Raw genomic sequence first — 27,797 nt, forward strand, 5'->3', positions numbered from 1 at the left:
TGAGTGCCGTGTGCCGCCGGGCCCGCGCGGGGAGCCGGCGTGGGCCTGGCCCGGGGCGCCCCGCCACGGCCGGCCGCGGCCCGCAGACCGCGGCGCGGGGGGGTGTGCGCGGCGCGGCACCGCGCCTGTGCCCCGCGCGAAGCCGTGGGGCTGCCTCTCTTCCGACATCTCCGGCAAAGATACTGCCGCCCTGTGTGTGTAAAGCACCGGGGTGAGGGGTATTTGCAGCGCTGCTCGGGTTCCCTCCGAGCAGCGGAGTCCGGCTGAAGGAGTGGCTGGTGCGCGGTGGGAAACGCTCCTGAGGGCCGGTGCTGCCCGCTATGGAGCAAGCGTTAGGAAAACCTCTCACGCTGACTGGAATACATGTTTGGGAAAGGTTTATCCTTTCTGTTGCACAGGTTGTTGTGGATACAAGGTAAAAATATAAGGTAAAACTTGTGAGATACTTAGAAATACTTAAGTGGTGGCATAGTTCCTTAAGGAAGATTTTAAAATTAAACTTGACCAAACCCTACTATGTATATATCGTATATAATATGAAAAGCTGAGAGGTAGTGTAAGAACTGTGATCTCTTGATGACTTCTACAGGTCTGTGGTATGTTATCTTAAAGGCACTGTGGTCTATTAGTGACAAGTTGTATCATTTTTCTCTGGGAGTGAAAATCCCGTGCAATAACTTAAGAAACCATCTATTAAAGAACCTTCTTGCTTTTAATATCATCAGACRTAGAGATAGCACTATTGCTATGGAGACTTGTTGGGTGGAGGCAGATCAATAAAAATCATAACTTCAAAAACAAAAAGTCCAAAACAACAACAAAACCAAGCAGATGTTGATAGAGATTCCTGTAGGGTTTCAGCAGATTATCACAGTCACTGTTACTAAGAATTGCCTGTGAAATGTTTTTACAGAACGATACAAAAAAAATATTTTTTTTTGTACATTACATTTGTACGTTRTAAGTCAGTATACTTCAGTATGTCTGGTTGGATTCTTCAAAAGCAATTGAGAGATATTTCCTGTTGTGAATTTTATGGGTAATGAACAATAAAGAATAAAATGCAACTTATTTTCTTACGCGGCATTGGAAATGTAACTACGWATTGCACTTCATATCAGAAAGAAAAAGATTGTTGAAAATATGCAGAACTGAGTATGATGTTATGGTTAACTGTCGTGATGTTAATCATCATTAATCTGTTCTTTTAAACAGAATTATCTTCACAGAGAAAATTTGATGAAATTAAGAAGGCTAATCAAGCTGCAGCAAAAAAGTTGGTTGAAGACCAATTTAGTTCCTCATCTGAAGATGATGATGAAGATGCTGAAGGAAAACAGGGAAAGATTTTGGCCAAAACGTTTACTGTTTACACCAGTCAAACTGGTAAAGTGTTTTCATATGTTGACTTTTATTGGTGTATAGTGACATAAACCAAGTTGCGTTACTGGCTACATGTTAATTTTTAATAATTGGAGGGAAGTAATCTTACTCTGGTATTTGTATTTTATTATACTAAAAATACCAGCAGTGCATGCTGGCTGTATTTCTTGCCTTTTTCTGTAGAATCAATATAGAGGTTTGAAATCTATAATTGAATCTTAAGTACTTTTAATAATGTGGTTTTGTAATAATGTATCAGTGGCCTCTGTCCAGAAAAGAAAATACTTTTATGCCAGTCTCAGCATGGGCAGAATAGCAAATTAAACACTGTTAATTGCTTTGAAAATATTTATACATTAAAGATGGAGATGCAAGTGAACTGGAACGTACAAGACAGTAYGTGAATGAGGCTTTTCAGTCTGGGGCTATGACATGTCTGATCTGCATTGCTTCAGTTAAAAGGAACCAAGCTGTAAGTATTTTACAGTATTTTTTAAGATACTACTTATATTAATGATTATGAAGCAAATATAACTGACTGAGTAACTTTTTATTTTATTACTAAAATGATTCTTGGAATTGACAGCTTTAAAAGGATAGAATACTGAAAGCTACATTCAGCTGTTCTGGATTTTTTCAAACATTTATTTCTATAGTAATAATGCTTATACATAGCCATACATAGCTTATAATTAGAATATGCCATCCTTAACATGTTTGTGATCATAATATGCAACAATTATTTTTAAGTTTTAGAGAGTAGTAGACAAAAAAAAAAGGAAGTCCAATGCTTGTTATGTTGAATTCATTAAGCATTGGAACTGTATTGTAATCACTAGAGGAGGAAATATTGGGAAATGAGAAAATATTATTAAATTTATAGTAGAGAAATGAAAATAAACTTAATTGCTACAGATGCTGATAAGGGAAAAGAAGAGGTTGGGAGATGGACGGTTTTATCTGAATGAGAAAATTATCTTATTTCATGTAGCTATGTTTTGCATGGGAGAAATTTCAGAACAAATCTTTCTCAGTGTTAATATAGTAACTTCTGTTTGACTTTGAGAGGCCCAAATGTGTTTCTGTTGCAGTTATTTGACTTCAGTTTAAAAGCAATAGGCTAAGTAGGCCCATGTCTGCAACTGTATRTTTAGCATTTAAAAAAAAATACAGAAAAGCTTTAACTTATGCTGGATAAAGACTACAAGTGTCCAGTGAAGCTGTAGTCATTAACTTTTTCAAGAAAAAATGCGGCATATTTTGAGATCTTAATATTTGTTATCCATAATTTTCAGATCTTGAAAAATAATTATAGTTTTATTTTTAAAATTTTCTGTCTTTTGATACTATTCATCTTGCTTCTGCTGAGAAATGAGATTATTTGGAAACTTTGAAGTTTTATTTTTATAACTCAGTGGTTTGTTGATTATCCTGAATATTTTAGTCAAGTATATTTATTTACTTAATGTCTCTTGTTCAGCTTTAGTTTTGGGAAGCTGGATACCAAACTTCTAGAAACCTGTGTCATTAATTTTGCTCTTTATAAGTAAACAGAAAAAATCTCCTCCTTGTTTTCATAGTAAAATTTTATAATAATGTTATATGTAATATCATTTAAAAAAATTCGAACTTGGGTTTTCTGCTGCATTTCACTCATCAAATTGATACCTAAACCGTTGTCAGCTCAGACTGTAACAAAATGCATAAAACTGCATTTATGATATTTAATAAATTACTTTTCAGCAGCAGGCTGGTATCCTGAGCAAAGTTATGTGATTTCACTCCAGAACTGACAGAGCAGTCCACTGAGAACAAAAACAAAGATTTTGTGATGGAAACAGAACACTGGCAAAGTTAGTTTTCTCCTAAACACATTTGCTTTTAGTTCTGTTCAGTTTTGTATCTCTCTTGCTCTTTGAACACCAGACTGTATGTTGAAAGCCACACTTAAATTTTTTACTAGCACTATATGTAACTCTTAAGGGAACGATCTGATACAGCCTATGACTACCTGAAGGGGGGTTGTGAAGATAGCGAGGCCAAACTCTTCTCTGCAATGACACATGGTGTAACAAGGGGCGAAGTGAGGCTTGGGAGGTGCAGATTGGATACTAGGAAGGTAATGTGACACTGCAGCAGGTTTCCCAGAACAATTGTGGAGTCTCCAGCTTCAGGTGGGAGGTTGGACTAGATGATCTCCAGAGATGTGTTCAAACCAACATTTCTAAAGTAATAATGAAGATTTTTAAGCTAAGTGAAAATTTTCAGTGGCAGGAAGAAAAGATGAGCAAAGGATGAATCTGTAACAGTAAAACTAWTAATCTGACATAACAAGAAATACAATTTATGTTTGGAAACTCTTTTCTAAATGGAAAAATAGCACATTTGTATTTCTTTAGATAATATGAGTTTTCATCAATTGAAAGAGGAAGAAACCTAATATAAAGCAATCGATATTTATATCTGTTTTTTTAGGTCTGGAGCTGTTGTGGATGCTTTTGTATATTTCACTTGCCATGTATCCAAAAGTGGGCCAAGGACAGCCTTTTCCTTGTGTCTTCTCCTTTGACAGATGATGATTTTGGAAAGAAAGATTATCCATGGCCGTGGTAAGCCTTTTGTCGTACACTTACTAAGGGGCTTTTGTTGTGGAAAGCATGTGAACTGGAGTTATTTTAGAAAGGAACAGAACTTATAAATGAAAAACTATAAAAATAAATTTAGAAGACTTATTTTTTTTTTAATTTGAAACTTTCACTAATATAGTGTATTTAACAGTGGTATTAAAAAGCTGCTGCACCAAATTTTGTTTTAACTTGTGAATGTAGTAGGTTATTTCCTGTGTGTTCCAACTTCTAATATTTAATTCTAAGTTGTTTTAAGTATTTGTATGTTTACTTTAAAATTGACACCAATTTTGAAATAGTAAGGTTCAGAGATTTCCAGCCTATGTATAAGACAAGGGTGTTGGCCAGTGTTACAGTTTTGTGTGAGATTGTATGAAGAAAAGATACTATGATTGCCAGAGTAATGAACCTTGCATTTTTTTAGTAGATTGAATTTGAAAGTTCAAGGAAGGTCAGGGTTGTGCAAGAGTCATTTGGTCTTATGTTTACACACTAACTTTTATGTAGGAACTTCTAGCCATAGCTTTGAGACGCCTGACCTTCTATCAAACTTGGTTGAAAGTACCTTGTGGTTTCAGAATCTCTGGTGTTACAGGATCTCAGGCATGCAGATTTGCTTAGGAAATGAGGTGAAAATTGCTGATGAGCAGTGTCGCAAGTCTTGTACAAGTTGACAGTGCCTGTTCAACTACAAACTAGTTTTGTTTTTAAACAATGTTTAAATATATACAGAGTTTTAAGGCAAATGATGTTTTATTTAATGTTTGACCACATGGTAAAAATTTTTTTAATCCCTTTATAAAAATGGTTTGTGTGTTATATAGTCAAATTGACATTTTATTTTGTGAGAAATGTAATAGCTAAGATGCTGAACTGATTTAATGAAACTCAGCTAAATTTTTAATTGTGTAGTTTTAATAGCATCACTAAATATTGTTTTATGTAGCTTAAATCTCTACTGATAAAAAAATAACTTTTTATCTTGTTTGTATTGATTCCTTTTAAGATTAACTCCTTGTTAGTTTGATATTTGATGTAAAAATGTTATAGGTGCTTGCTATGCTAAATGTCTTTGTATATGTTCTTAGAGAGGGAAGAAGGAAAGAGATAGGACAATTTCTTAGGCATTCTAAGGAATATGTATTGTAAAAGTTGACATATAGCAAGACCTTTTGTATTGTGAATGTATTGATATTGGTTACTCTAGCTGTAGAAGTAGTTAATCAGTAGTCTTGGCAAACTGAAATGAGAACTTTTGCTCACCCTACACCTTTTCTCTGTTTTAGTCCAAAATGTAGGTTTGAGTACAAACGATCTGAAACTCCTACGAGGTATTACTGTTATTGTGGAAAAGTAGAGGATCCAGCACTGGACCCATGGCTGGTACCTCACTCCTGTGGTCAAGTATGCGAGAGGGAATTCAAACCTTCTTGTGGGCATAAATGTTTGCTGCTTTGTCATCCAGGTAAATCTGTTTAATCTCTTGATTATATTACTGGCATTTATGCAAGACTTAAAATCTGTTAACTGGATTTGGAATTCTCAGAATAAAACAATTACCAATTTAGGCTGCATTTTGTTAAACAGACAACAACAAGATACTCTTTTTCATTGTATGTAGGACCCTGTCCACCTTGCCCAAAGATGGTCACAACAACATGTTACTGTAAGAAAGCTAAGCCAGTGCCCCGAAGATGCAGTGCCAAGGAATGGTCGTGTCATCTGCCATGTGGACGAACATTGCCATGTGGACAACACACTTGTGAGAATCCTTGTCACTCAGGTAGGCTTGCCCCCTAAAATTTCAGGAGACTAGTTGTCTTGGAAAAGAGCAATGCTTTTTAACAAATCGAGTTATATTTAAAAAGCAAAATTCTAACTCCTGTTCCTCAATGTCACTTCACAATTACCTTTAGGAAGTTGTAAACCTTGTCCACGAGTCAGTAAACAGCAGTGCATTTGTGGAAGGCAAACAGCAGAAAGACTTTGTGCAAGTCCTCAGTGGCAGTGTGATCAGGTGAGTTGCATGATGGTGCACTTCTTAGCTTATTTCTCATCTTAGAAAATTTGATTGTTTAGTGTATTGCAGGTTGAAAAACAAAAGAAATTATTTTAAAAAGTGCAAATAGTATAGGCATTAATATTTGAGGAAGGATCTATTTGGCAGCCTCATTTATTTCTGAAAATGGTTAACTTTTCACTSTTTTGAAATTGTGCTAGCTTAGGACAGTGAATTTGACCTTGTTTATTCTCTTTACTTTGTACTTCAGATTGAAATTTCAACTGTCATCTTCAGAAATGCATATGAAACACCAACTTAGTAGATAAGTTTCATGCTTATTTACTTTCAGTGACTGTGAACAGAGTGAAAGCTTTCTAATTCATTCTTTGAAATGTATTTGTAGCTCATTCTTAGGACCAAGGTTATAGACTGATAGGCTGTAAAAATTCATAAAGTAGGGATTGGAGCGACAGGATTTTTCGTATTGGCAGGCTCTGCAAACGTACCATTTGTTAATAAAATTGTTATGGTTAACTTTTGCTCAGAAAAAAGTTTAATCCCATCTAGACATTTTCCACCTCTATTTTTTTCCCCTTGATTGGCTTTGTCTTGGTTTGTTATTTTATGTTACGTTCACTTGGAGTTTTCTGAGTTTTTCAGGTGTGTGGGAAAACTTTGCCTTGTGGTAATCACACATGTGAACAAGTTTGTCATGCTGGTCCCTGTGGAGACTGCCCTCGTTCTGGAAAGAGGTCCTGTCCATGTGAAAAATCAAGTAAGCCTCTTTTCTCTTTACCCCACCGCCCTGGAAAATGCTTGTTTGTGGTACGGCTTATGAAAATAATGGGAAAAAAAATGCACTCAGTAGTTTAGGTTACTTCTGCAGCGCAGGCTCCACAAGAAGTTCTTGCAAACAGTGAACTGTGAAAGCTCATATGAACTCTTACTTAATTCTTTTAAAGGCTTATTTGGAAACAAGGATTTTTAAAATCCTTGTTTCCAAATAAGCCTTTAAAAGGCTTATTCTTTTAAAGGCTTATTTAGAAACAAGGATTTAATTGGCTATGTGGATAATTGAATAAATCTAGAGAAGCTTCTCAAAAATGAGAGGGAGTCAGGATATTCAAAATCGTGTCGTTTTATTGGAGCTTCTTTTTTTTGTCTCTCACCCTTTCCCTCATCCTCCAATTTTGCTTGTACTTTTTCCTCTTTTTATAAAGAGTTTACCTTGCCCTGCACGGAAGATGTACCTACCTGTGGTGATAGTTGTGACAAAGTTCTAGAATGTGGCATCCATAAATGCTCACAGCGCTGTCATCGAGGTCCCTGTGAAATATGCAGACAGGTTGGTTTTACTGTAGTACATTCACATTTTGTTAAAATTTTGAAATGTTACGGTTGGAACAGTATACTGCTGAGAAGATGAAGTCATAAAGTCAACCTCCTGTTCAGAAAAAGCAATGTCTATTTCCTCAATTCAAATTAATAATTGTACAAATTTAATAGGTGTCTTGGATAGCTTCACGGCAGTTGTCAGTTACTGAAGCAGGGATGAGTTTGTAGCTTTTTTTTTTTTAAACATCTTTGAAGATATACATCTAAATTTCCCTAAGTCTTCTAGCTTCATTGCAGTTGCTCTCTTATTATAGTGCATCTCCATTAGTGAAATGGAAGATGCTGTAGCATAACATTATTTGCTTGCTAATAAGAAAATACTTTGTTCTGCCTTGAATATATATGGAGCTTCTATGGTCTGGCCTGTAAAGCTGCTGCTCTGTCTGCTATCAGCTCTCTTGTAGACCAGACTTGCTACAGAGTCTATTGTAGAAGTAGTTAGCATGTGATAGATGGAATGAAGGTCAGATAAACCTACTCTCCTACTTAAATAATCTAGATACGTGATAGATGAATCTGCGTTATCAATTTACTGTTCAAGAGGGGTTCTTTCTTTGTGTGAACTTGTCTTGCATATACTCTTGGGTAGAGTGCAGTACCCACTTTAGTGTTTTCCTTGATGTGTGTTCCCTCCTGGTGGGACCAAGGCTGAAATTATGCAGTGAGGTGTCATCCGGAGTGCACTGCTTGTAATGTTGGCTGAAGTTTCTCCAGTAGTGACTGCTCTGTGCATACATGCTTACATGCCTAGGTTGGGCAGCTGGCATGAGCTTTATGACTCCTAAACAGGCAGTGTGGATACAGCAAGTCAAAACTTTAGTCTTTCAGCTGCATCGAGTGCTAGATGTACCACAAAACTCTTCATTTACAAGTTGGAGACAAAACACAGAAGAARGTAATCATGGCTCAGAGTATGAAGTTGTATATTACCTGATGTGCTAGAACATTGTAATATAATTGTCTTTTTACAGCTGGTAGAACATTTTTTTCACTCCTGTTGCATTACACGTATGTGTCTTTAGGTTCTGTTTTTTTAAAGTATTCTACTTTTCTTTCCCACCTTGCTGTCCAGGAAGTTGAGAAACAGTGTCGTTGTGGAAAGCACACTAAACGCATGCCATGTCATAAGCCATATCTGTGTGAGACAAAGTGTACTAAAATTCGTGATTGCCAAAAGCACCAATGTAAGAGAAAGGTAAGTGTCTAAAGGTGATATGTTTCAAATCTATTGCTTATATAATCATAAGGCTCTGACTGTTATTCTTTATCAATCTGTAATTCTCCTTCCTATTATAGTATAGGAGAAGTTTGTCTTCAGTGGCCCTTTTTAATTAGTTTGCAATGTACAAGAATTCTTTGAGTACGTAACTTATCAAGAAAAACTTGGAAAGTTTTTGAAAAAGTCTAAAAACGTGGGCTTTAGCAACTTTACAGCTCCAAAAGGCAGTTTTTGCTTTCAAGTACTTGAGTGGTTACTGCTGCTTTATGCATTCTGCGGTAGTYTAAATCCATTTGTTTCCTTACTTTGTAGGAAGAGCTGAACATCTCCCTTAACTTTGTAAGCTACATACTCTTGACTTTGACAACATGCAGTCCACCACATTCCCTAATATCCATCACTGTGAGCAGTGGTGGTCTGAGAAATTAGGAATCTGAGTTCCTTTTTCCTTCTCCTTTAAAGTGAAAGGGGAGGTTGATACCTTTCTCATCTGTCTTTTTAATTTGTTGATTAAATAAGACAAAATGTTAGTTCCATATTTTTAAGTTCCTTTTGAATTTATAAAGCTAAATGATGTTGCCTGTGATAAATTCAGTGGGGAAGTGGAGGAAAAAAACCCTAAAGTATGCAGGTTGCCCTTATTATGTTGATAGATTTAGATGTCAATAGTTACTCCAGAATATAGTTTTTTTTTTTCTCACTTGGAAGTACTTTGAATGTCTGTTCAAAGGACTTGATACTTGAAGCTTGACTGTACGTGTTGACTTGGTACTTTATCTTCTTGCCAGAGATATTGAATGTGTTTTTCCTGCATTTTCTTCATCTTCTAGTCTCTCTGTCATTCCTTCTGTCTCACCCCTCTATGTCCCCAAAGAAAGTGCTGGTGAATTTTGCAGGTTACTGAAGTTTCAAAAAGCTGCTTTCTAGGCAAGATAGCTTTTGACTTTCAGTATGAATTTCCTGTGTGACAGCCCACCTAAAGGTCATTGTAGTTTTGGTCCTTTCATGAAGTGAAATGTAACAACTTAATGAGCAAAACAAGAATGTTAAAACTTAAGCTATGAAAGCAAAGCTTTCAATATAGATGGTGCTTTTTTATATATATATATATATATATATATATATACACACACACACACACATACATATATATATGTGTGTATATATATATATATAAAAAATAACTATTAGTTTTATAATCTTATTAGAAAAAAATATTTAGAAGCACTGGATTTGTGGCAGCAATGTAGTATATAAGCAAAAATAGAATGCAGAATGACTGTTAACCCTCAAAAATGTCCAGTAAATAGAGGTGAAAGATTTTGAATACAGTTATTGCTATAATAGCATTCAGGATCACAGAGTGATTGCTGCTGATTGTATTCAGAGTATGCAGCTGACATATTGGTAGATGCAGTAGAGCTTGTTTGTAAGAATAAGCTTAAACTGAGGAAAAAATGCCTCTGTAGATGGCTACCTGAGATGCACAAAATGAAATTAAACAAGAATGGATGATAATCTTGGACTTCAGTTACAGAGCTTAATAGGTGGTTTACTGCTGAACTAGTAAACCGAGTAGATGAAAGTAGCTTTTTTTTTTTTTTTTTTAACCATGAAAGAAAATGAGTTATGCAAACTTACTGTTTCTCTCAGTCATCTTACTTGTTGAGGAGTGTGACAGTACAAATTCTCCTGGGAAAATAGGACAGAAAAAAAAAAGCACCATGCCTATTGCTGTCGACTCCCTTTTTCCCYCCTGGTGCTGCCTGCCTTCTCTCTTTCCAAACGAGGGAGAGCACATTTTCTGGAGGAGTCTTTGACTGAAAAAAGCAAAGGTGTGTAGCTGCTCTTTTGGTTTACAGAAGAAATGTCCTAGATAATTTCCACTATTAAAACAAAAAAAGGCTTCTGTAAGTAAGTTGCTTTGTTCTTTCTTTTCTGGAGTGTATAAATTGTTGCAGCCTCTTTTTCTGTCCTCCAGGAGAAGATGGGTGAGATGTCGAACCTTAACTTTAAATGTAAAAGGCAGACACCCCTCATTCCACAGTGTAAGAGGCAGGACATACCTCTTACAGGATCACATGCACAAATCAGCAAGTGATGAAACTAGATATTTTTGGCTTTTTGCTTCAGTTTTCAAAATAGATTGGATAAAATGATAAATCTACTGTAGTGAGAAGTCCTTAAATGGCACTAATTTCAAGAGAGAAGAAACTACTGAGTCATCTAATGTAAAAGTCTATGAATGGAGTTAATATTGCAGCTGTCTTAATAGGGCTTTCTTTGGACTTTCCTGTGTTTTTGAGGAGGTGGTTACTAAATATTACAATGTGAAGTATGGTAGGATTTCCACTTTCTAGGCTGATTTCTGTGGTAGAATGTGATCCATATGTATTCAGACACACAATTAATACTTCATTATGTATACGGGTTAGAGCTGTATTTTAAAAGTTGCCTGCCATGTATAACTTAAGACATTCTGAAAGTTGGACGACTTACCACAGAAATGCATTAAAAGTATTTTTTTTATTCTCAGATATTTTTATGTATTATTCTTATTACAATTAATTTGATGTGGAAAGACAGCAATAGAAACACAAACTTGACATCTTAACTTATGCCAAAAAAAATCCATGTTTTTCTTCTTCATTACCGTTCTTTCTAATATAGCTTGGAAGGAGGATGTGTTTCAAGTTACTTGAAAAGACAGACTTCTTCCCTGACTTGTGACTCACCAACTTCTTGTTCGGAGCTGTGTTCTGAACAGAATCTATGTTTTAACATGTTACTGCTTTATATAAGAACAGAGAGCAGATCACTGTTCCTAAAATCATCTGACCTCTACTACAAATGTACAAGATGTAAAAAGTGTTCAGCAATATTTTTGTGCTGAGGCAAGTGTAGTACAAAACTGGAAGAAGTTGCAGAGTAATGGGACCATTTGATAGAAATACTATATGTAATCTTATATCTTAATCTGAAATGATTTCAGGTTAATTCAAGCATTCTTCTTAATGCTTTTATGTTTTTTTGGAAGCTCTGCCTTTTTGTGTATTGAAGAATGCTATCATTTATGTGCTTTTTCGTATTTTGTGTTTGTGGGTTTTTTAAAACAACTTTACAGATGGCCTGCTTCTGGTGTGAATTTGAGGAAGTCTGACTAAATTGCATGAATAAAAGTTTAAGAACTATTTGAAAAACAGAAGAAGGCAAACTCATGCCAGAAATACCTACATTTTTCAGTTAAATGAATTTATTTTTATTTATTTATTTATTTTAAATAGTGCTGTTCTGGAAACTGTCCGCCTTGTGATCAAGTCTGTGGGCGGACTCTAGGCTGCAGAAATCACAAATGTCCTTCTGGCTGCCACAGAGGTAAGAGTAGGCAGAAAGTTCCTGATAATGACTGAATATTGTTGGGGTGTGGATGGATGTTTATATTTTTGCCAGGTTTAGTGCCTGTATGACCGAATGTGGTGCTTAATGAAGTCTCTTCCTCTAGATTTGGGTATTTGTGGGGGAACAGGGTGTTTGAAGGATTTCTAAAGTGCTGGTTAGAGCCTAAGGGCTTATGTATTAAAAACTAAAYATAGATTTTTACCTGGTAATTTTCCTTGGCAGCATTCTGCTGAAAATGCCTCATTGCCTTTCAGACTGCTTAATTTAAAATCTGTAGCTTGACTTCTGTCTAAATAATTGTTTGTTCAATATACACCACAAAAAATGTTCACAAAAGTACAGAAGTGGCTTTTAAAAATCTTAAAATAGTGTGTTATACTAGTGGGCTTATAAACTGAAAGATGTTGGAATTTGAATATATGTTAATATCTTACAGGTAACAATGAGAAAATTTCTTACTGACTATACAAAGGATAACAAGAAAAAGTTTACTGCAGCAACCAGTGACCTTGGTTAAAAAGGAAAGAAGCTGAAAATGATCAAAATAACTTGGTAGCTTTTATCCTGGCCAGTTGCTTTGGTATTCACTTGGTAGGGGATTAAGCTGCAATGATGGAAGAATTTGCTGTCCTCAGCAATTTTCCCTTCAAAAGCTACTGTCCTGCTGAAATGGTAGCTGAATAGGCTGTGTAATTTATTTTAATACTCTTAACTGTGAACTGCAGCAGTTCAGGCAATGATTCACAAGTTGTTCAGACAACCTTGCTGTTGAGGTGGAGCTGCCCTAGCAGACAGGGCAGGTGGACATGGTAGTTGTCCCAGATAACTTTCTATTAAGTCTGTCACCAACCAACTAGTGATTCATTTTTTGTTAATTATTTGTGCCCCTTTTCTTCACCATCCCTACACAAATCCTAGGAATACAATTTTTTTGTATTCTCAGAAGAAAATTATTAACATTAGTTTTCCAATATTAGTTTGTGGTGTTTTGTAATTAAATCACAGAATAGAATTTTTGTTAGAAAAACTTTTTTTTTTAAATCTGTAAGAAGCTAATGCTGCATAATAGGATAAACTTTTTAATAACTGGCTTTTATTTGATAGTGGTTGCATCTTACAGTTGACTAAAAGTGACATTAATAATTTCCACTGAGTAATGGCAATGTAAAACTAATAAAACAATGCTGACTTTGAAAATTTAAGCATCAAATATATACGTTTAAAATTGTATGTATGCAACTTATCAAAACAGTACAGTTGTCAATTTTTAAATACTAACTTTTGCCAGAAGTTATGTCTAATGATGCTAGTAACTGGTATCAGAAATTCTGAAAAGATAACTTCTGTGTGCATTGGCAAATTGTAATTGAATGAATTTTGTAATAGCTTCTTGTTAAAATATTTGAAAACATTTTTCGTGAAGACAAGAAGACGCTGATTTTTGACCTGTTATTTATGTTGATGCAGTCTTCTCTTCTCCCCTGCCTCACCTCTTTTTGTAGCTACTTAAAGTTCYGATTAATTATTATCTCTTCAGTATATAATACTGTACCAGATTACTTTGTAGTTAGTCAATACCCCTCGGTGACCACTAATTTCAAAGGAAATAGTATGCTTCCCAGAAAAGAACCTGCTACATCAGGTCCTTTGAAGGTCCTTCTGTTCTCAGAATTTTTAGAGGTTGCTGATACTAAGTACTTTGCCTTTAGCAGTGGTCCCTGAGAAAAGGTGACCTAATTTAATCTGATTTTGATATGAATTTATGTACCTTTGTATGTGAAGTGCTTGCTTGCTGGCTGAAGTTTAGAATGTGTTGCCAGGGGACAGGAATATTTTGTACTCCTACTGTAGTACGTTATAGCTATTGATTTGAGAACAGTATACTTTCAACCTAACTTCAGGCTAATACGTTATCTATCCTTCCATCTTTCTAAGGAGGTAGAAAGTTGTCTTCATTAATATGATGTTTAAGTAAATTGTATATATCTTTGCCACTTTGGGCAGTGTAACTTTAGACCTTCAATTTATGTTATGAACATAGCTATTAATCTCTCCTGCTTGATATATTACAATTTAATTTACTTTGCAATATGAAATTGTATGCTTCTATCCTTTTTTCTTCAGCAGCTTTTTGTCATTGAGAGATCTGATTCTTGGAGTGTTGACTCTTGGATCCTGTTAAGAAGTCAGAATTGTTTAAAAAAATGTACTGTCAATAACACTTTCAACGCATAGCTTTCTTTAAAGTTTCAGAATGCAACATGATTAGTAAGCCAAAATCCCAAGTCTAAATTTTATTTTTTAAAGAATAGATGTACGTACTATTCATTACTTAATACTAAAACGTAGCAGCTGGCTAGTAAGAAGTAGTGTGGGGGAGCTACAGATTAAAATAAGTGTTTTACTGTTCTTAATATATTTTTAATGTATCAGGTTACTAGCATGAATAACTTTAAAAATGAGGAGGATCTATTTGAAAAAGACGTTATTAATTATACAGATAAGATTAGAGATTGTGTGATACTAGGGAAAGGTTTATATCACAGAAATCTGCCAGATAGCATCTTGCTAGTTTTCTAATGTGCCTTTTCCTTTTGAAAATTGATGAAAGATCATAATGTCTTCGATGTTGAATATGAATGAAATACAATGATACTGATGTATTATGTGGTCCTAAAGAGTGAATTTTAATATTGCTGGCTTATCTTTTTAAAATATGTAGGTGTAACAGTTTCTAATTTGAATACCAGTTGCACAACTGTAACACGAGATTATTAGTACTACTGTTTTAGAATGGTGAAGCTAAACAGAAATTATCAAGTAACAGTTTGTTATTTAGATGAAACAGAATATATAAAYTATACCATATGCTTTGAGTATTCAGTTATGGTAGTTACTGTTTTTATAGTCACTTATTCAGATGATCACTTTGTTAATATATTTATTTCAGGTAGTTGTTATCCATGTCCAGAGACTGTAGATGTGAAATGCAACTGTGGAAAAACTGTCATTAAAGTGCCCTGTGGCAGAGAGCGTACCACCAAGCCTCCCAAATGCAAACAACTGTGCAGGTCAGTATGGAAAATGGGTGGATTTCTAGTTCTTTAATGGAGTTTAGGTGTCCTTAAGGAAGTAGTAAAATATAACTGTTTAAAAGACAAAAATTACTTCTCTTGTGTGATACAGGTATTACTTCCCTAAGTTGTCTCCATTCTGGACTATGAAGATGGAGTTAGCAACAATCCTTGCTGCTGTTGAGGGGGCAGTTCTGTCCTATCAGCCACTTTTAGCTCTGCAGTCCCCCTCTGTCCTTTGAGTCAGCTCAGTCAGCAGTACTTTTTTGAAGTACCTCCACAAGACAGTTTAGCTAGAAAACTAGACTAGCAAAAACTAAAGAGTTTTTTTATTTAGGGAATAGTTTCTTGTGGGAGTGTAGCAAGATTAATTAGCCCACAGTAGGGGTTGGAATAAAACACCTGTTTGACTATGCAAGTCCAGCTTTGATTTAATTTCATTTAGAGCTAATACATAATTTGGTAATATTAACCACTGCTAGAGGTGAAAGCTGAACTTAGTATTTTAAAAAATAACTGATTATTTGATTGTTTGTATTTTGAGCACAATTGTCCAGTGATTGTAATTTTGCATTTCATGCTGCCGTATGGATTCATTCATGGATTTTACTTCAGTCGACCACCTACCTGTCACCACCCTACCCAGGAGAAACACTACTGTCACTTTGGTCGATGTCCTCCATGTCGTCAGGCCTGCCAGAAAACATTAACGTGTGGTCATTTGTGCCCTGTTTCTTGCCATGATGAAGCACTTGTGAAGCAAACTGGCTTGGTAAGGATATAGTGAGAAATGATCTGTTGTTTGTGTTCTGAAGAGTAAAAAACAGTTTTTTAATGTTACGTTGGAGTTCAGCTTCTCAAATTCAGAGTAAATGAATAGTTAAGCATAGGTGTGTGTATACTACTACCTGAGAAACAAAATGGTTCTAGCTGATACGTTGCAGTCTAATCTGTTTTGTACAATGTATTCTATGAAACTTTCAGCAGTTATAATTACTCAAGAAATGATGTGTTGGTTAGAGTTTTATTAATGTTTGATTTCAAATTGTTTTTGAACATAGCAAAAAGTAAAGATTAAATTGTAATTCAGATACTCTCTAAACTATCCGTTTGTTAGTTAGAAGTGAGAAATTGTTTGGAATGTTTAAACATGAAGCATGTGTGTATTGAATGAGAGTAATTTCATTTGTTTAGGAAATGATATATTAAAATGTTTTTAGCTCTGTTAAATMCTTTTATTTTGCTATTTTTTTACGTGGCTTTTTTCTTAATTTAAATTATAAGACTGTAGGTCTTAATTTTCCTATTCTTAGCCATATCAGAAATGAAGTTATAATTCTGAGGTTCTTTRGTGATATTACAATTAGTAGAAGAAATTACTTACTGAAAAGTGGATTTCTTGAACTGAGATCTTTCTAGATGATATGGATATTTGTAGTTGAGAGGATGATTGTGTTTTACTCAATTGGTGTTGTACTTCGCTCCCAGCATCAGCCTGCAGGCCCTTGGGAACAGCCATCTGAACCAGCTTTTATTCAAACTGCATTACCGTGCCCTCCTTGTCAAGTTCCTATCTCAGTGTAAGTATTTGGGGGGACGAAAAAAAAAGAAAATTGATATGGAAAGAGATTCCCTGTCATTATAGTGATGTATATGGAAAATACTGTGTTCTCTTCAGATACAGTGGGCATATGKGAACACCATTCTCAGAAAACTGGGAGCATTACTCTCTGCTTAATAGACATTTTATTAAGGTGTGGTCCTTGTTTAAAAGGACAGATAGTATAAGTAAAGAGTGGTTATTTCTAAGACACATTGTGCACAGATTTTACCTTAAAAGTATCAAGATTGCAAAGGCAGCCATTGTAATTTGATTATCTTCAGTGACATGATTATATATTTTTTTTCATATAGCTTCTGTCTTGTTTAATTTGAGACTGTAATCATAGATTAACAAATTGCTGTTTTGTTCCTCAGTTTTTCAGTGCATTGGCCTTGCATCTGATTTACTAATACAGTAACTTATTAACGGATATCCCTCATCCTAACTACCTGCTTCTCCTTCCTATTCTAGACTTGTCTGGAAGGTTCTGCTTCTTGAGTAGAGCTTAATGAACGCCTAATGTGGCCAGGCTGAGGATGTAGGGAAAAAATAGGGTTTTTTCTTTGTTCTTTTTTCCCCACCTTTCTTTTTCTATTTGGCAGTGTYTTTGTTTACATTGTGGAATTAGGACTCCAAATTCAAACCTTACTCTGAAAAGAAATACTGCTTAATGTGGGTTTCTGTACTGGAGTCACTTACTGTTTCAAATTCTGCATGCTTCATAGACATTACTGTCTTTTTGTTTTTAAACATTCCTCTTTAATGAGGGAGTATTATATCCTCATTTTATAAAAAGAGAAATAGAGACAGAGGATGAGGATCAAAAGTATCCGAAGTAAGCTGCTTGCTTAAATATGTTTAGAACTTGATTTCTCAGGGTTTGTGCTATAGTGTATTGTGCTGCTTATGTACAAAACTATAGCGGTTCAGTATTTCTAATATTTGGGCTCAGAGTTTAAAGCCAGAATCTCAAAGAATGTGTAGTTAGCGGGTACTTATGAACAGTCTGCTTTCAATGTTTGAGTAAGGAGTTTGTCTGTAGGAGCTGTCTCATCCAGGCGTTCAGCAGAGGTTGTATTAACATTATGTGTTCTGTAGGACATGTCTCACGGTTTCTCTAGAATTCCTACCTTGGAATCAACTGCTTCAGTCTACAGCCTCCTCCTCAAATGAAGTCAGTCTGCTAAGTGAGAAAGAAACCAAACTATAAAAACTGTATTTAATTTTCTGATTAGGGGTAGCATCTTTACATTTTTATAGATGGTACCATTGATGGAATGTAGCTTCTGCTCTCCCCAATCCCAGTGAGGTTTTGGAACTTTTTTTGAATATAAGAGGTCAGATATTTGGAATGAAGGATATTTTTTTTTAAATTAGGAATAGGAACAGTGTAACAAATAGTGAACAGTGTATGGGAAAATTCTTAGTGACTTGGATCTAGGCATACATGTGTAGAAATGGGCAATATAGTGGAATGATATTTGCATCTCTTTCTATGAAGAGTTAGAAGGGAATTTGTGGAAAATTATTGCTTCATTAATTTCTTAGACTCATTCAGGCTAGAAGGTATTTTGGGAGGGAGGAGGATGTTGTCTCTGAACTTTGAGGTCCTGTCAGCCAATTTTCCCAGCCTTTTTAGGTCCCTCTGATTGGCAGCCCCATCCTCGATTCATACCAGCTGCACCCTGCTTTTGTCTGCAAAATTGATGCATTTTGTCCCTTTTGGAAGAAAAAAGTCTTCTTTAGGTAACTGGTCTCCAAATAGGTTACAAACAATTAACTGCTACCGTTTGAGTGCCTTGATCCTGCCAGTTTTTCACGCATCTAGTAGTTCGTACATAGAGACCATTACAGCTTGAACGCAAGGATGCTGTGGTGGACCCCGTTGAAAGCCTTGCTACTGTGAAGGTAGATGACATGCAGTGCTTTCCCTCTCTTCCACAGATTTAGTAGTTCATCACAGAAAACTGGATTCTTTAAGTGGTATTTGCACATGGTAAATTCATGCTGGCTATTCTTAATCATCCTTTTGATATTTCAATTAACATATTAATAGCAGGCTGTGTAAATAGATCTTACCTGTGTATGTATGCCCAAAGCTTTCTATCTTTGGGTGTAGCTCAAATAGTAGCTGATGCGTAGTGGTCTGAGTAGATGTTCAGCCTTAGTAAGGAATTATCTTAGTAGTAGTTATAAAATGTGTTATTATAGGCATATTAAATTGCATTTTCCCTTCTAGTAGAACAGCATTGTACTACAAAGGAGTGCAGAGGTCTTAAAAGCCAAATTAACTGTTTATTATTTTATACTGTAGATGGTCTTGTGATAATTGTGTAGAGCCCAGAGTAGGCCCCCATGTCACATCTTTTTTTTWATTATTATTTTTATTAGTAGGTGAAAGACTAGTTATTCTTGCTAATTACCTGTTGTCCTAAAGAGCATCTGTAGCTATTGGTAGCTGCTTTGGGTTAGAGAAGGTATTGAGGAAGCTGATTTCTTTCTTTATACTGTCTATAATCTTTAGGAGATGATTTACAGCTATTTTAGCTTGAATATTAATGATGTTATTCTCTCCTATAAGACTTAAGTAGAAAGGTCAAAAGTTTGGAAAGATGACAGAGATAGGAAACTAGAGGTAGAAAGAAAAAGATACTTGTCAAAATAAATTGAGGAAAAGACTAATTTAATTTTTATGGAGACTAAGGTTTGAATGAGTTGCTGTCCAGTGCCTTCATAATTCTGATCAGTGTGCAGTTTTTCTTCCCTAGACATAGCAGATCATTCTAAAAGAGATGGAATTGTAAACATAAGAGTAGACTAATTACATAGTTCTCTGAAATAAATGTAAAGCATGGAGTGATTATACTAGTAGAGCCAAAAGGGAATGTATTTGGAAGCAATTCAGATAATTTTCTAAAACCAAAATTATTTATTCCTTTATACCACCTTGATGAATCTGCGCATGAAACTTGATTCTCGGATTGTTGCCATAAAATACAGTAATCCAAACAGCTGTTTAAAAAGAGAAGGCACTGACCTTCATAGATAACTTTCTCTTAACCCATGAACTGTTGTGCTGCAAAAGCAGACTGGATATGGACCTGCCTTTTTAGCTGCACATGATGCCTGGACTAGCCTCGCTTATACGTTATATTAAAAAATTGCATTATTTTCTTGAAAGGCACTGTCACTGCTTTAAGTTCCTTAAAGAGATGAATGTCTTTCTAAGTCTGTTTTTTCTCTTTAACAGGGAGTGTCTTGGACAGCATGAGGTGAGTCATACAAATGGACTTTTTAAATGGAATATGAAATCTATCTTTGTCAGTCTGCAAAAAGATATTAGTAAAGCATTATATGGCTTTTCTGCATTTTAAAACAAATGAAGTACCTTATCACAAGGGCTTACATATAGAAAGTATTTTAGTACCTTATTAAAGAATACATAAGCACTTGGCCTGTTAGACTACTTATTCAAAAATGTAAACTCATGATTTATGAAGCTGTTTGTGTAGCTTTGCATAATTGGTTATTTGAGGTTTAAATTGATGAGGTCTTTTTTCATTGCTTGCGTWTTTTCATTATTTACCATACTTCTGGCTTTTTCCTACTCTATAGCTGTTTTTCTTTCTCTATACCCTTTCTTCACTTCTCCTAATTGTGTGGGGTTTTTTTTTGTTTTTTAATTAGGAATAGGAACAGTGTAAGGGATAGTGAACAATATGCAGGAAAAATCTTAGTGACCTGAATCTAGGTGTACATGTGTGTGTTTTTTTTTTTTTTTAAAAGGCAATATAGTGGACTCTTCTTCAGTGCTACTTGTTAACTTTTCTTTTGGCATGCAACATTCTACAACCTGAAAGAAAGCATCTGCCTATTTTGACTTGCTTAGAAGAAAATGCAATTGATATCTGAAGGCTAAAAAACTACTRCTGCTGTCTAGAATTTTTCATGAGCTTAAAATGGAATTAGATTTGTTGATTGGTACCTTTTTAAAAAAAATCTTTTAATTTGTGTTGTAAATCTTTTTTTTTATAAAGTGAACCTGTATTTTGGTATTGCAGGTATATAATAAAGTTTATACACCAACAGTGTTTCCTGCCAATACATTTTTGCAATACATTTGTTGATCCAAGTAGACTCTGATTGTTGTGTTGTGGAAAATGAATGAGAAGAACTCTTGTTGCTGTTGTTGGAACAGTTTTTTGTTTTCCGCAGTAAAATTTGTAGGTTCCTGAAATAATGTATTTATTTTGAGCCAGTGACATCTTTTGTGATAGGGTGAGATTTGATAAGTCATGTCTTTAATGAATTTATGTATAAAGAAGCTCTAAGCTTTGTTTAATTGACCCAGTGTAGCTTCCTGTGGGCAATGTAAGTGGTTTTGGTACTGTTCAGTGTGAGGTTTATGGATATAAACCCCCATAATACAAGACAGTATGGATCAACTTATTCGAAAAAAATAGTTAAAATTACTACATATTTATAACTGCTTATTATAGAATAGTTTTAAAAATTTCTTCTTGGTTGCCTAACAATCTTAATTGACCAGTCAATGGATTTGGGTCATGTTTTCTTTATAGGTTCATGTAGAAACTAAAAAGTAATCCCAGTGAACCTGATGTTAATGACTTGCATTTGTTTGTGCTATTTGATATTCTGGACTAAACTTTTCTTCCGTGAGCCAGCAAAATGCAGTACTTTCTTCCTGCTCTTGATTAGCAGTCTCCGGAGTGGAATTAAGTGTCCTAATATTTGAAGCCTTAATGGCAATAGAAGGGGAAAAAGTGTTTTTTTTGGGGGGGGAAGTGGCGGGGGGGAGGAGGGATTGTATGTCTGTGTGTGTATGTGCCTACACGCATGTGTTGGTGAGGGGGTGTTTACAGTGTAGTCCGTTCCATTATATGCATTTTCACATTATTCTGAGAAGACGGGGCGGGGGGGGGAAGTCTGGGCTCAGTGTTCTGCTGCTGCCTTGACTTTATGGTTAGTCTTATCTCAGACTAATTTACTCTTGTTTGCAAGAGAAAAACTTGCATATTTTTATGAACACTTGCCCTCCTATACTAGTTTCCAGCCCCTAAGCTGAGGTTCGCTGGGAAGTGTGAATATTTCACAGGTGAGTAAAGTAGCAATTTTCTCAAGTTTCTGCTACGAAGAGGGGCTTATTGCTCTACTGTGTTATTACTTATGTCGGACAGCTGTTTTGCATAATGTAGCAGGTATAAAAGAAATAAGCTAGGAATGAAACGAGTTATAAGGACTTTGTGCTTTACCAAGATGGCTGCAGAAAATGAGTAGAAGAAAGATAGTGAAAATAATGAGATTAGCAATTGGATTCTGTTACCATCGTAAGTGGACTTCTTGTCTTTACATTTTTACTTGGACTATAATTTTGATTAGTGTAGGTGTTTAATACTGATAAAGAGGTTTTTTGTTTTTTAATTTCAATTTGGCACTTTTAAAAGTATTTTAAGGGATTGATTTAGTTCTAGCACTTAAATGTCTACATACTCAGAATAAGCAATCCATCACTGGAGAGAGCAGACTATTTTTCAGATAATTGTATCAAATCTGAGTTCAGTGGAAAAATGATTCTATGTGATATTTAACTTAATGAGATTTCCTTTAGCTACAGTGTGCGTCCTTTTCTTAAATAACTTTACAATATAAATTTTTTCGATGTTTTTACATATATCTAAAGTCAATAACTTTGTTCTTATATTTAGTGTATAAATATATTTTGGATAGGATATTTTACTTGTGATATTTAATTCTTTTGTGGTTTTAATTTTCATTTTTCAGATTTTTATTCAGATATAAGTTTTTAATTAGTTTTGTTAAGTGTTACTGGAAGGGAGATGTTTGCTTTTGGCTTTAGCTTTCATTTCTACAGTGAGTGTTTTGAATATCTTTGATACTCATGGTCTTTGATTATAGTCAGTCTCATCATTTTTCTCAGGCAGATGGAACTTTTTTCTTGTTCTTGATCTATTTTTGTAAAAAGCTAATGTTATTCTAACTTTTGTTTTCTGTGTGCCAATGCAGTTGGCATGTTCTTTTGCTGTAATTTTTGTTATGTGTAAAGGCTATAGCAATAGAAGTGTCATAAACAGAACTGAATGGCTTGTCTGTTTTTTGTCCTTTTTAGCTGTTCTTCAATTTTTTAGAATGAAGAGCATTATTATGCCTGAAGGTAAAACTATGTAAAGCTTGATCAGAATAATCTCTATGACTATATAGCTTATGAATATTTTAAAAACTTCCTTGCCATACTATATTTTTTTTCTTATTTCAACTGTTACTCAACAGACGATACGTTTACCAAATGCTGAATGCGTTTACATAGCTTCTGAAAGTTATCTTACCCCCCTCTCCCTTTTTTTTTTTTCCTTGCCATTATCCTGCAGAATGCCTATGGCCAGAAAATCATGCCTTTTTACTTTATTTTTCCATTCAGCTTTCAAAAATTACTTTTAGTTCTTACCTGCTTTGTTTAATCTTCAGCTCATGAGCCTGCAGGAGTGTGTGTGGTTTTCTTTGATGCTCATCTTTGTGACAGTAGTAGCAACTTGTACTTAGTCATTGCAGAAATGTTTTCCAACCATAGAAAACAAAACTTCCTCTACCTTGTTCTTTTGATTTCTTACGAACAGCCGTGCAGAATGACTACTGTCAAGAAAAGGCAATAACATTCAGAAAATAGAAAGTAGATTTAAATGAGTTAAAATTCTGTTTTTTCACTACAATGGCATTGAGTCCAAAACACTCTCTCATTATATTGCACTTGGGACTTAAATCTCAAGAGAGGGACTCCCCATGGGAATAAAAATCATTGCCTTAATTTACTGTTGCTACCTGAGCCACAGCAAAACTGACAGACCTAAAAATCGGAGTAGAAATGGAGGAGCATGGGAAGGCAGAGAAGTGGGCAGTGGCAGGTTTAAATGTGTAGTACACCTTTTCTTTCCCCCTTCACCTTGCAATGGCCTTTGACTACTTGTGTTAATGCTGGGCTGAAGTTGTGACTCTTAAGACTGGAGGAGGATAGAATGTGATGGATATTAGGAATGATAAAAGCTGTGTATATGTGTATGTGCACGCGTGCATACACATATTTGGTATAGCACTTCTCTGCTTGGGACCCTCTTTTTTATTATTTTTATTAGACCTGTCATTGGCTTTTGCTCATTTGGGTCAATGGAAGCACAAGTCACTAGAGACGGAGTTGTGGGATGTTTGCAGGTAGGAGTGTGTACCAGGTACTAGTGTTTTAACCAGCAGAACAAACTTCAGTTTCGGCGTAGAGATCTGAGAGTAGTTGGACACAATAATATTAGGGTTTTCTCCTGTGTATCTTCTCCATGCTTGCTGTCCAACCTGCTGTGCAAATTCCTCCTGTTTACAGAGTCTTTGTGAGTTGAGATGACAAGAGAAGGAATTAAGATGTTTTTTGTGAATGAATGGAGTTTTACAATGAGTTGATGCAGTCCCTTGCAAAGTAGGTCCAGAAAATGCTTCTAAGGCAAGTGGATTCAGATCCTACTTTGTATAGTTTTACTTTATAATTCAGAGAAACATTTTCATAGTGCTAAAGGGAGAATTTACCTCACTCTGATCTGTGTGGTTCCATCCTTTCTTCTCTGCTTCAGTTCCAGTGCTTACTTGGCTATATGTCCAGTCAACTTGCAAATCTAGCAAAAGGAAAGGAGCTTTTTAATTTCTTTTCTACCATTTCCTTTCATTGAATTGACTTGCTCTTAAGACAGATGTGTGCTAGAACTTGTTTGAAGTAAGTGGGTAGGAGTGTGCTGTTGGAAAGAAGTGGGAGGGGTACAGTGTCAAGCTGCTCAGTCAGCTTAAGCTGTAACATAAAATCAGACCTTTAGTCCAGCCCAAATACGTTATGTCACACTATCATATAGTAACTGTACAAGTAGTTTTTGTTGTTCTCCACGAAGTGATTGTTATGTTAAAAATAAACAAAAAAAAAACTCACATAAAACAGTGGTTTGGCAGCATCACAGAAACTAAATTTTTCATGTGAATGGTATATGGTGATTAGAAAATGGGAACCGTGAATTCCCACTGTACTTGGGGTGCAGGGGATACTTGCACTGTTGAACTCTAGGAAAGTCACAGAGTTAACCAAGCTAGGAGCCTACACTCCATTTCAGTGCTAATGAAAATTGAAAGTTCCTAAATTGATACTCTGAGTTGTGCTACAAAGCTCTGTTAACTGGAGTGTTAACCTCAAAATAGACAGTAAAATAGCTTATAAGGGATTAAGATCTTAATCCTATTGCAGTACTGTTTTTCTTCCCCTCCCCGCTCCTGGGAGATACTTGATATAGTCAATGTTTATTTTTCAGATTCTGACTTGCAAGCTGTTTTCCCTTTGAAAGTTTTTAGTGCTTAATTTTAGAGTTGTAAGATATTTTGTTTGTATGATAACCATAGCAACTTTGTGTGAAACCAGACTGTAACCTGCTTCTGTAATATATGTGAAGCACCTTGAGAGTCTTTTTAATGGAAGGCACAAGTGAAATTCAGAGAGTTGGACTAACTCACACTAAGAGCTTTGAGAATGTAGTAGCTTGGTGCCTCCCCCCTATTTTTTTTAAACATACTGTGAAAGTCAGACAGCTTGTTTAATTAATAAAGCAGGCTTTCCTACCTGATATACCACAGTGTAAAACAAATGTGTGGTCATGATGGAATGGGAACCTGAAGTCTAGTAAAATCAGATGGACTTTGAATGGATATTTTTTCTTTAAATTGGCAAAGATACTTAGGAATCAAAATTTCTGTGATGATGCTGTACATTATAGGTGATTTTTTTTATTTATTTATTTACTTTAGGTTAGCCCACTACCATGTCACTCTGCAGGTCCCTACTCATGTAAAAGACTTTGTGGGCGACTTCTTGATTGTCGGAATCACACCTGTATGAAAGAATGTCATTATGTTACTAAAATCAACAGCAATGCAGATGGAAAGAAGGTAAGCTGATTTTCTTTTTGTTGATTGTTTTTGTGTATATTTAAAACTGTCTTTTCAGTTATTTACAACTTTAACTGGAGAACAGAGAATTTGCAGCTGGGGCGCGCAGGATCTAGTTCAGATTCCACCRGGAGACTTGCATGGGTTCTGTTTGCATTGACATTGTGACTTTCAGCTAGTCTGTAGTTGTGGACTATAAAAGTGGAACAACTGTATGTATTTTATAAATGCTATATCCTTTTATGTTATGTTAATATAATATTTCATTACTTTCAGCAAAACCTTATTTAACACTGCTGACAAGCTTCTCTTAGAGCTACTTTTCATAACTGTCTAATTACATGGCCTACTGATAAGTTCTTGAGAAAAATGTAGTCTTTTATTTAATCACGTACATTCATCTATGTACAAATGCATCTGAAGTCTACCGGAGAAACTGTTTACTGATGAGACCTGTATGTGGGTTGAAGAGGCCAGCAAGTTTTTAAGGAGAAGCACTGGAAAAGTTCCAGAACAGATGAGGACTTTYTAAAGCACTAGGGCTGCATATTCATGTTTATCAACATCTGTACTAGAAACTGTCATTTATGAGATTAAGAAACTGCAGATTAGATATTAGTTGCTGGAATTAATATGAGACGAAAATAGAATAATGTGCAAAGCTGAAGGCTGTCCTGGTTTTGAGCAGTCAAGGGCATGTATTCTGTGATAGGAGAAAATCATAATTTTGGAGGAAAATGGCTTTAAACTTTTAAAGAATGACTTAAAAAATGTAATATGGGTTTGTCATGGCATTTAGAAAGCTGACCAAACATTCAGTCAGATACAGGACATAACTGTTAGATATATATACTTTAAAGAGGATGATTTCCCAGTGAATCCAAATCCTGGAAGCAGTGTTGTCATCTAATAACTGTATATAATTTTGGAGCCTTTGTTTGAGAAGTAACGATATAAACTGTTATTGCAACTTATGGAGCAGTAACATACAGCATGAGAGCAATGTTACTAAAAATTTAGGGTGACAGCTTTTCAAGCTTCTCCAGTTAATACTGTAAGATGATGTCATCTTATATCTCCAGTTAAACCAATGAAAATGTGTATGGGTCAGGACTATGCCTAGCTCAGTTCAAATGAAACTGTTCATCCTCAAAAAGGGAATCTCTGTATTTGCAAAGTATGGGTAAATTTCACTTCTCTATTTTCTTTAAATTTTGAAAAACTCAAGTTGTTTTTGACCTTTAGAACTTCTGTTCTGTTTTGTTGATAGAGATTAAACTGCAGATGTAGTCTGAGACTGACTGGTTAAATTTCTTTTTATATGTTTGAATAATGATATATATGTATTTATTTATTTATTTATTGGTCTGGAATTAAGGTTTGTTCCACATGTTGTTCTGGAAAACTTAGAAAGGCCAGTTGTTTGCCTTTACCTACTGTTACTTAAGTTTTCTATCACTGTTTTCAAAATGCTTTCGGTTGCTAGTATCTTCCTGAGATGTGACATATAGGGGGCTAAACATTGTGAATGACCAGTGTACAAAGGTTCCTTTAAAAACTTCAGCAGAAATAGTTCAACTGTATAAGCAGAAGTTAAGGGGCTCGGGAGAAAATTAGTGAGGGAAAGCTGTAGTTAAGTCCTTACACCCTTATTTTGAAGAGCATAAAGTAAATATTTGGCATGGCAATAGTCCTCTTGGAGAGGTATTGTGTAGCTTTATTTTTGGTTGAATGTGCTTTACTTTGACTTAAATGTAACTTTGAGAATTAGAATGTGATGATGTTCCTAAAATACTGTGCTTTGTAGGTCCAGTTGTTAAATCATATCAGTTTATCTATGTATATTGTCTGCAGACTGGGATTCTCAATGAGTCATCAAGAAAAAATAGAAGTAGAGCTTAGTATATTTTGCTGTGACATAAGTTCTTGACTTGGACTGAGAATGACACTACAGATCTTGTAGACTTTGTCACATATGAAGCTGAAATAAGGCTAAGCTGCTGCCAGCATATAGCTAACTTAATGCTTTTTGGAAGATTATGCAAACCAATGTACACACATGGGAGTGAAACAGCTTAAAGTTTAGCTTGTTTCA

General features: G+C 35.3%; 1 protein-coding gene across 1 annotated transcript in view; it reads left to right on the plus strand.

Moving 5' to 3' along the window:
* Positions 1-27,797, plus strand: part of NFXL1 (nuclear transcription factor, X-box binding like 1) — a 49,690-nt gene that overhangs the window by 685 nt on the left and 21,208 nt on the right. The window contains exons 2-17 of the mRNA XM_085322837.1: positions 399-415; positions 1,216-1,386; positions 1,746-1,855; positions 3,859-3,992; positions 5,297-5,475; positions 5,632-5,793; positions 5,927-6,027; positions 6,673-6,787; positions 7,233-7,357; positions 8,480-8,602; positions 11,911-12,001; positions 14,976-15,096; positions 15,715-15,871; positions 16,588-16,679; positions 19,953-19,974; positions 25,562-25,702. Coding sequence (XP_085178963.1) covers positions 399-415; positions 1,216-1,386; positions 1,746-1,855; positions 3,859-3,992; positions 5,297-5,475; positions 5,632-5,793; positions 5,927-6,027; positions 6,673-6,787; positions 7,233-7,357; positions 8,480-8,602; positions 11,911-12,001; positions 14,976-15,096; positions 15,715-15,871; positions 16,588-16,679; positions 19,953-19,974; positions 25,562-25,702 — 1,861 coding nt within the window. The remainder of the gene's footprint in view (positions 1-398; positions 416-1,215; positions 1,387-1,745; positions 1,856-3,858; positions 3,993-5,296; positions 5,476-5,631; positions 5,794-5,926; positions 6,028-6,672; positions 6,788-7,232; positions 7,358-8,479; positions 8,603-11,910; positions 12,002-14,975; positions 15,097-15,714; positions 15,872-16,587; positions 16,680-19,952; positions 19,975-25,561; positions 25,703-27,797) is intronic.

The sequence above is a fragment of the Rhea americana genome, unplaced genomic scaffold (assembly GCF_003343005.1).
Source record: "Rhea americana isolate MKP2758 unplaced genomic scaffold, rheAme1 scaffold_8, whole genome shotgun sequence".
NCBI lineage: Eukaryota > Metazoa > Chordata > Aves > Rheiformes > Rheidae > Rhea > Rhea americana.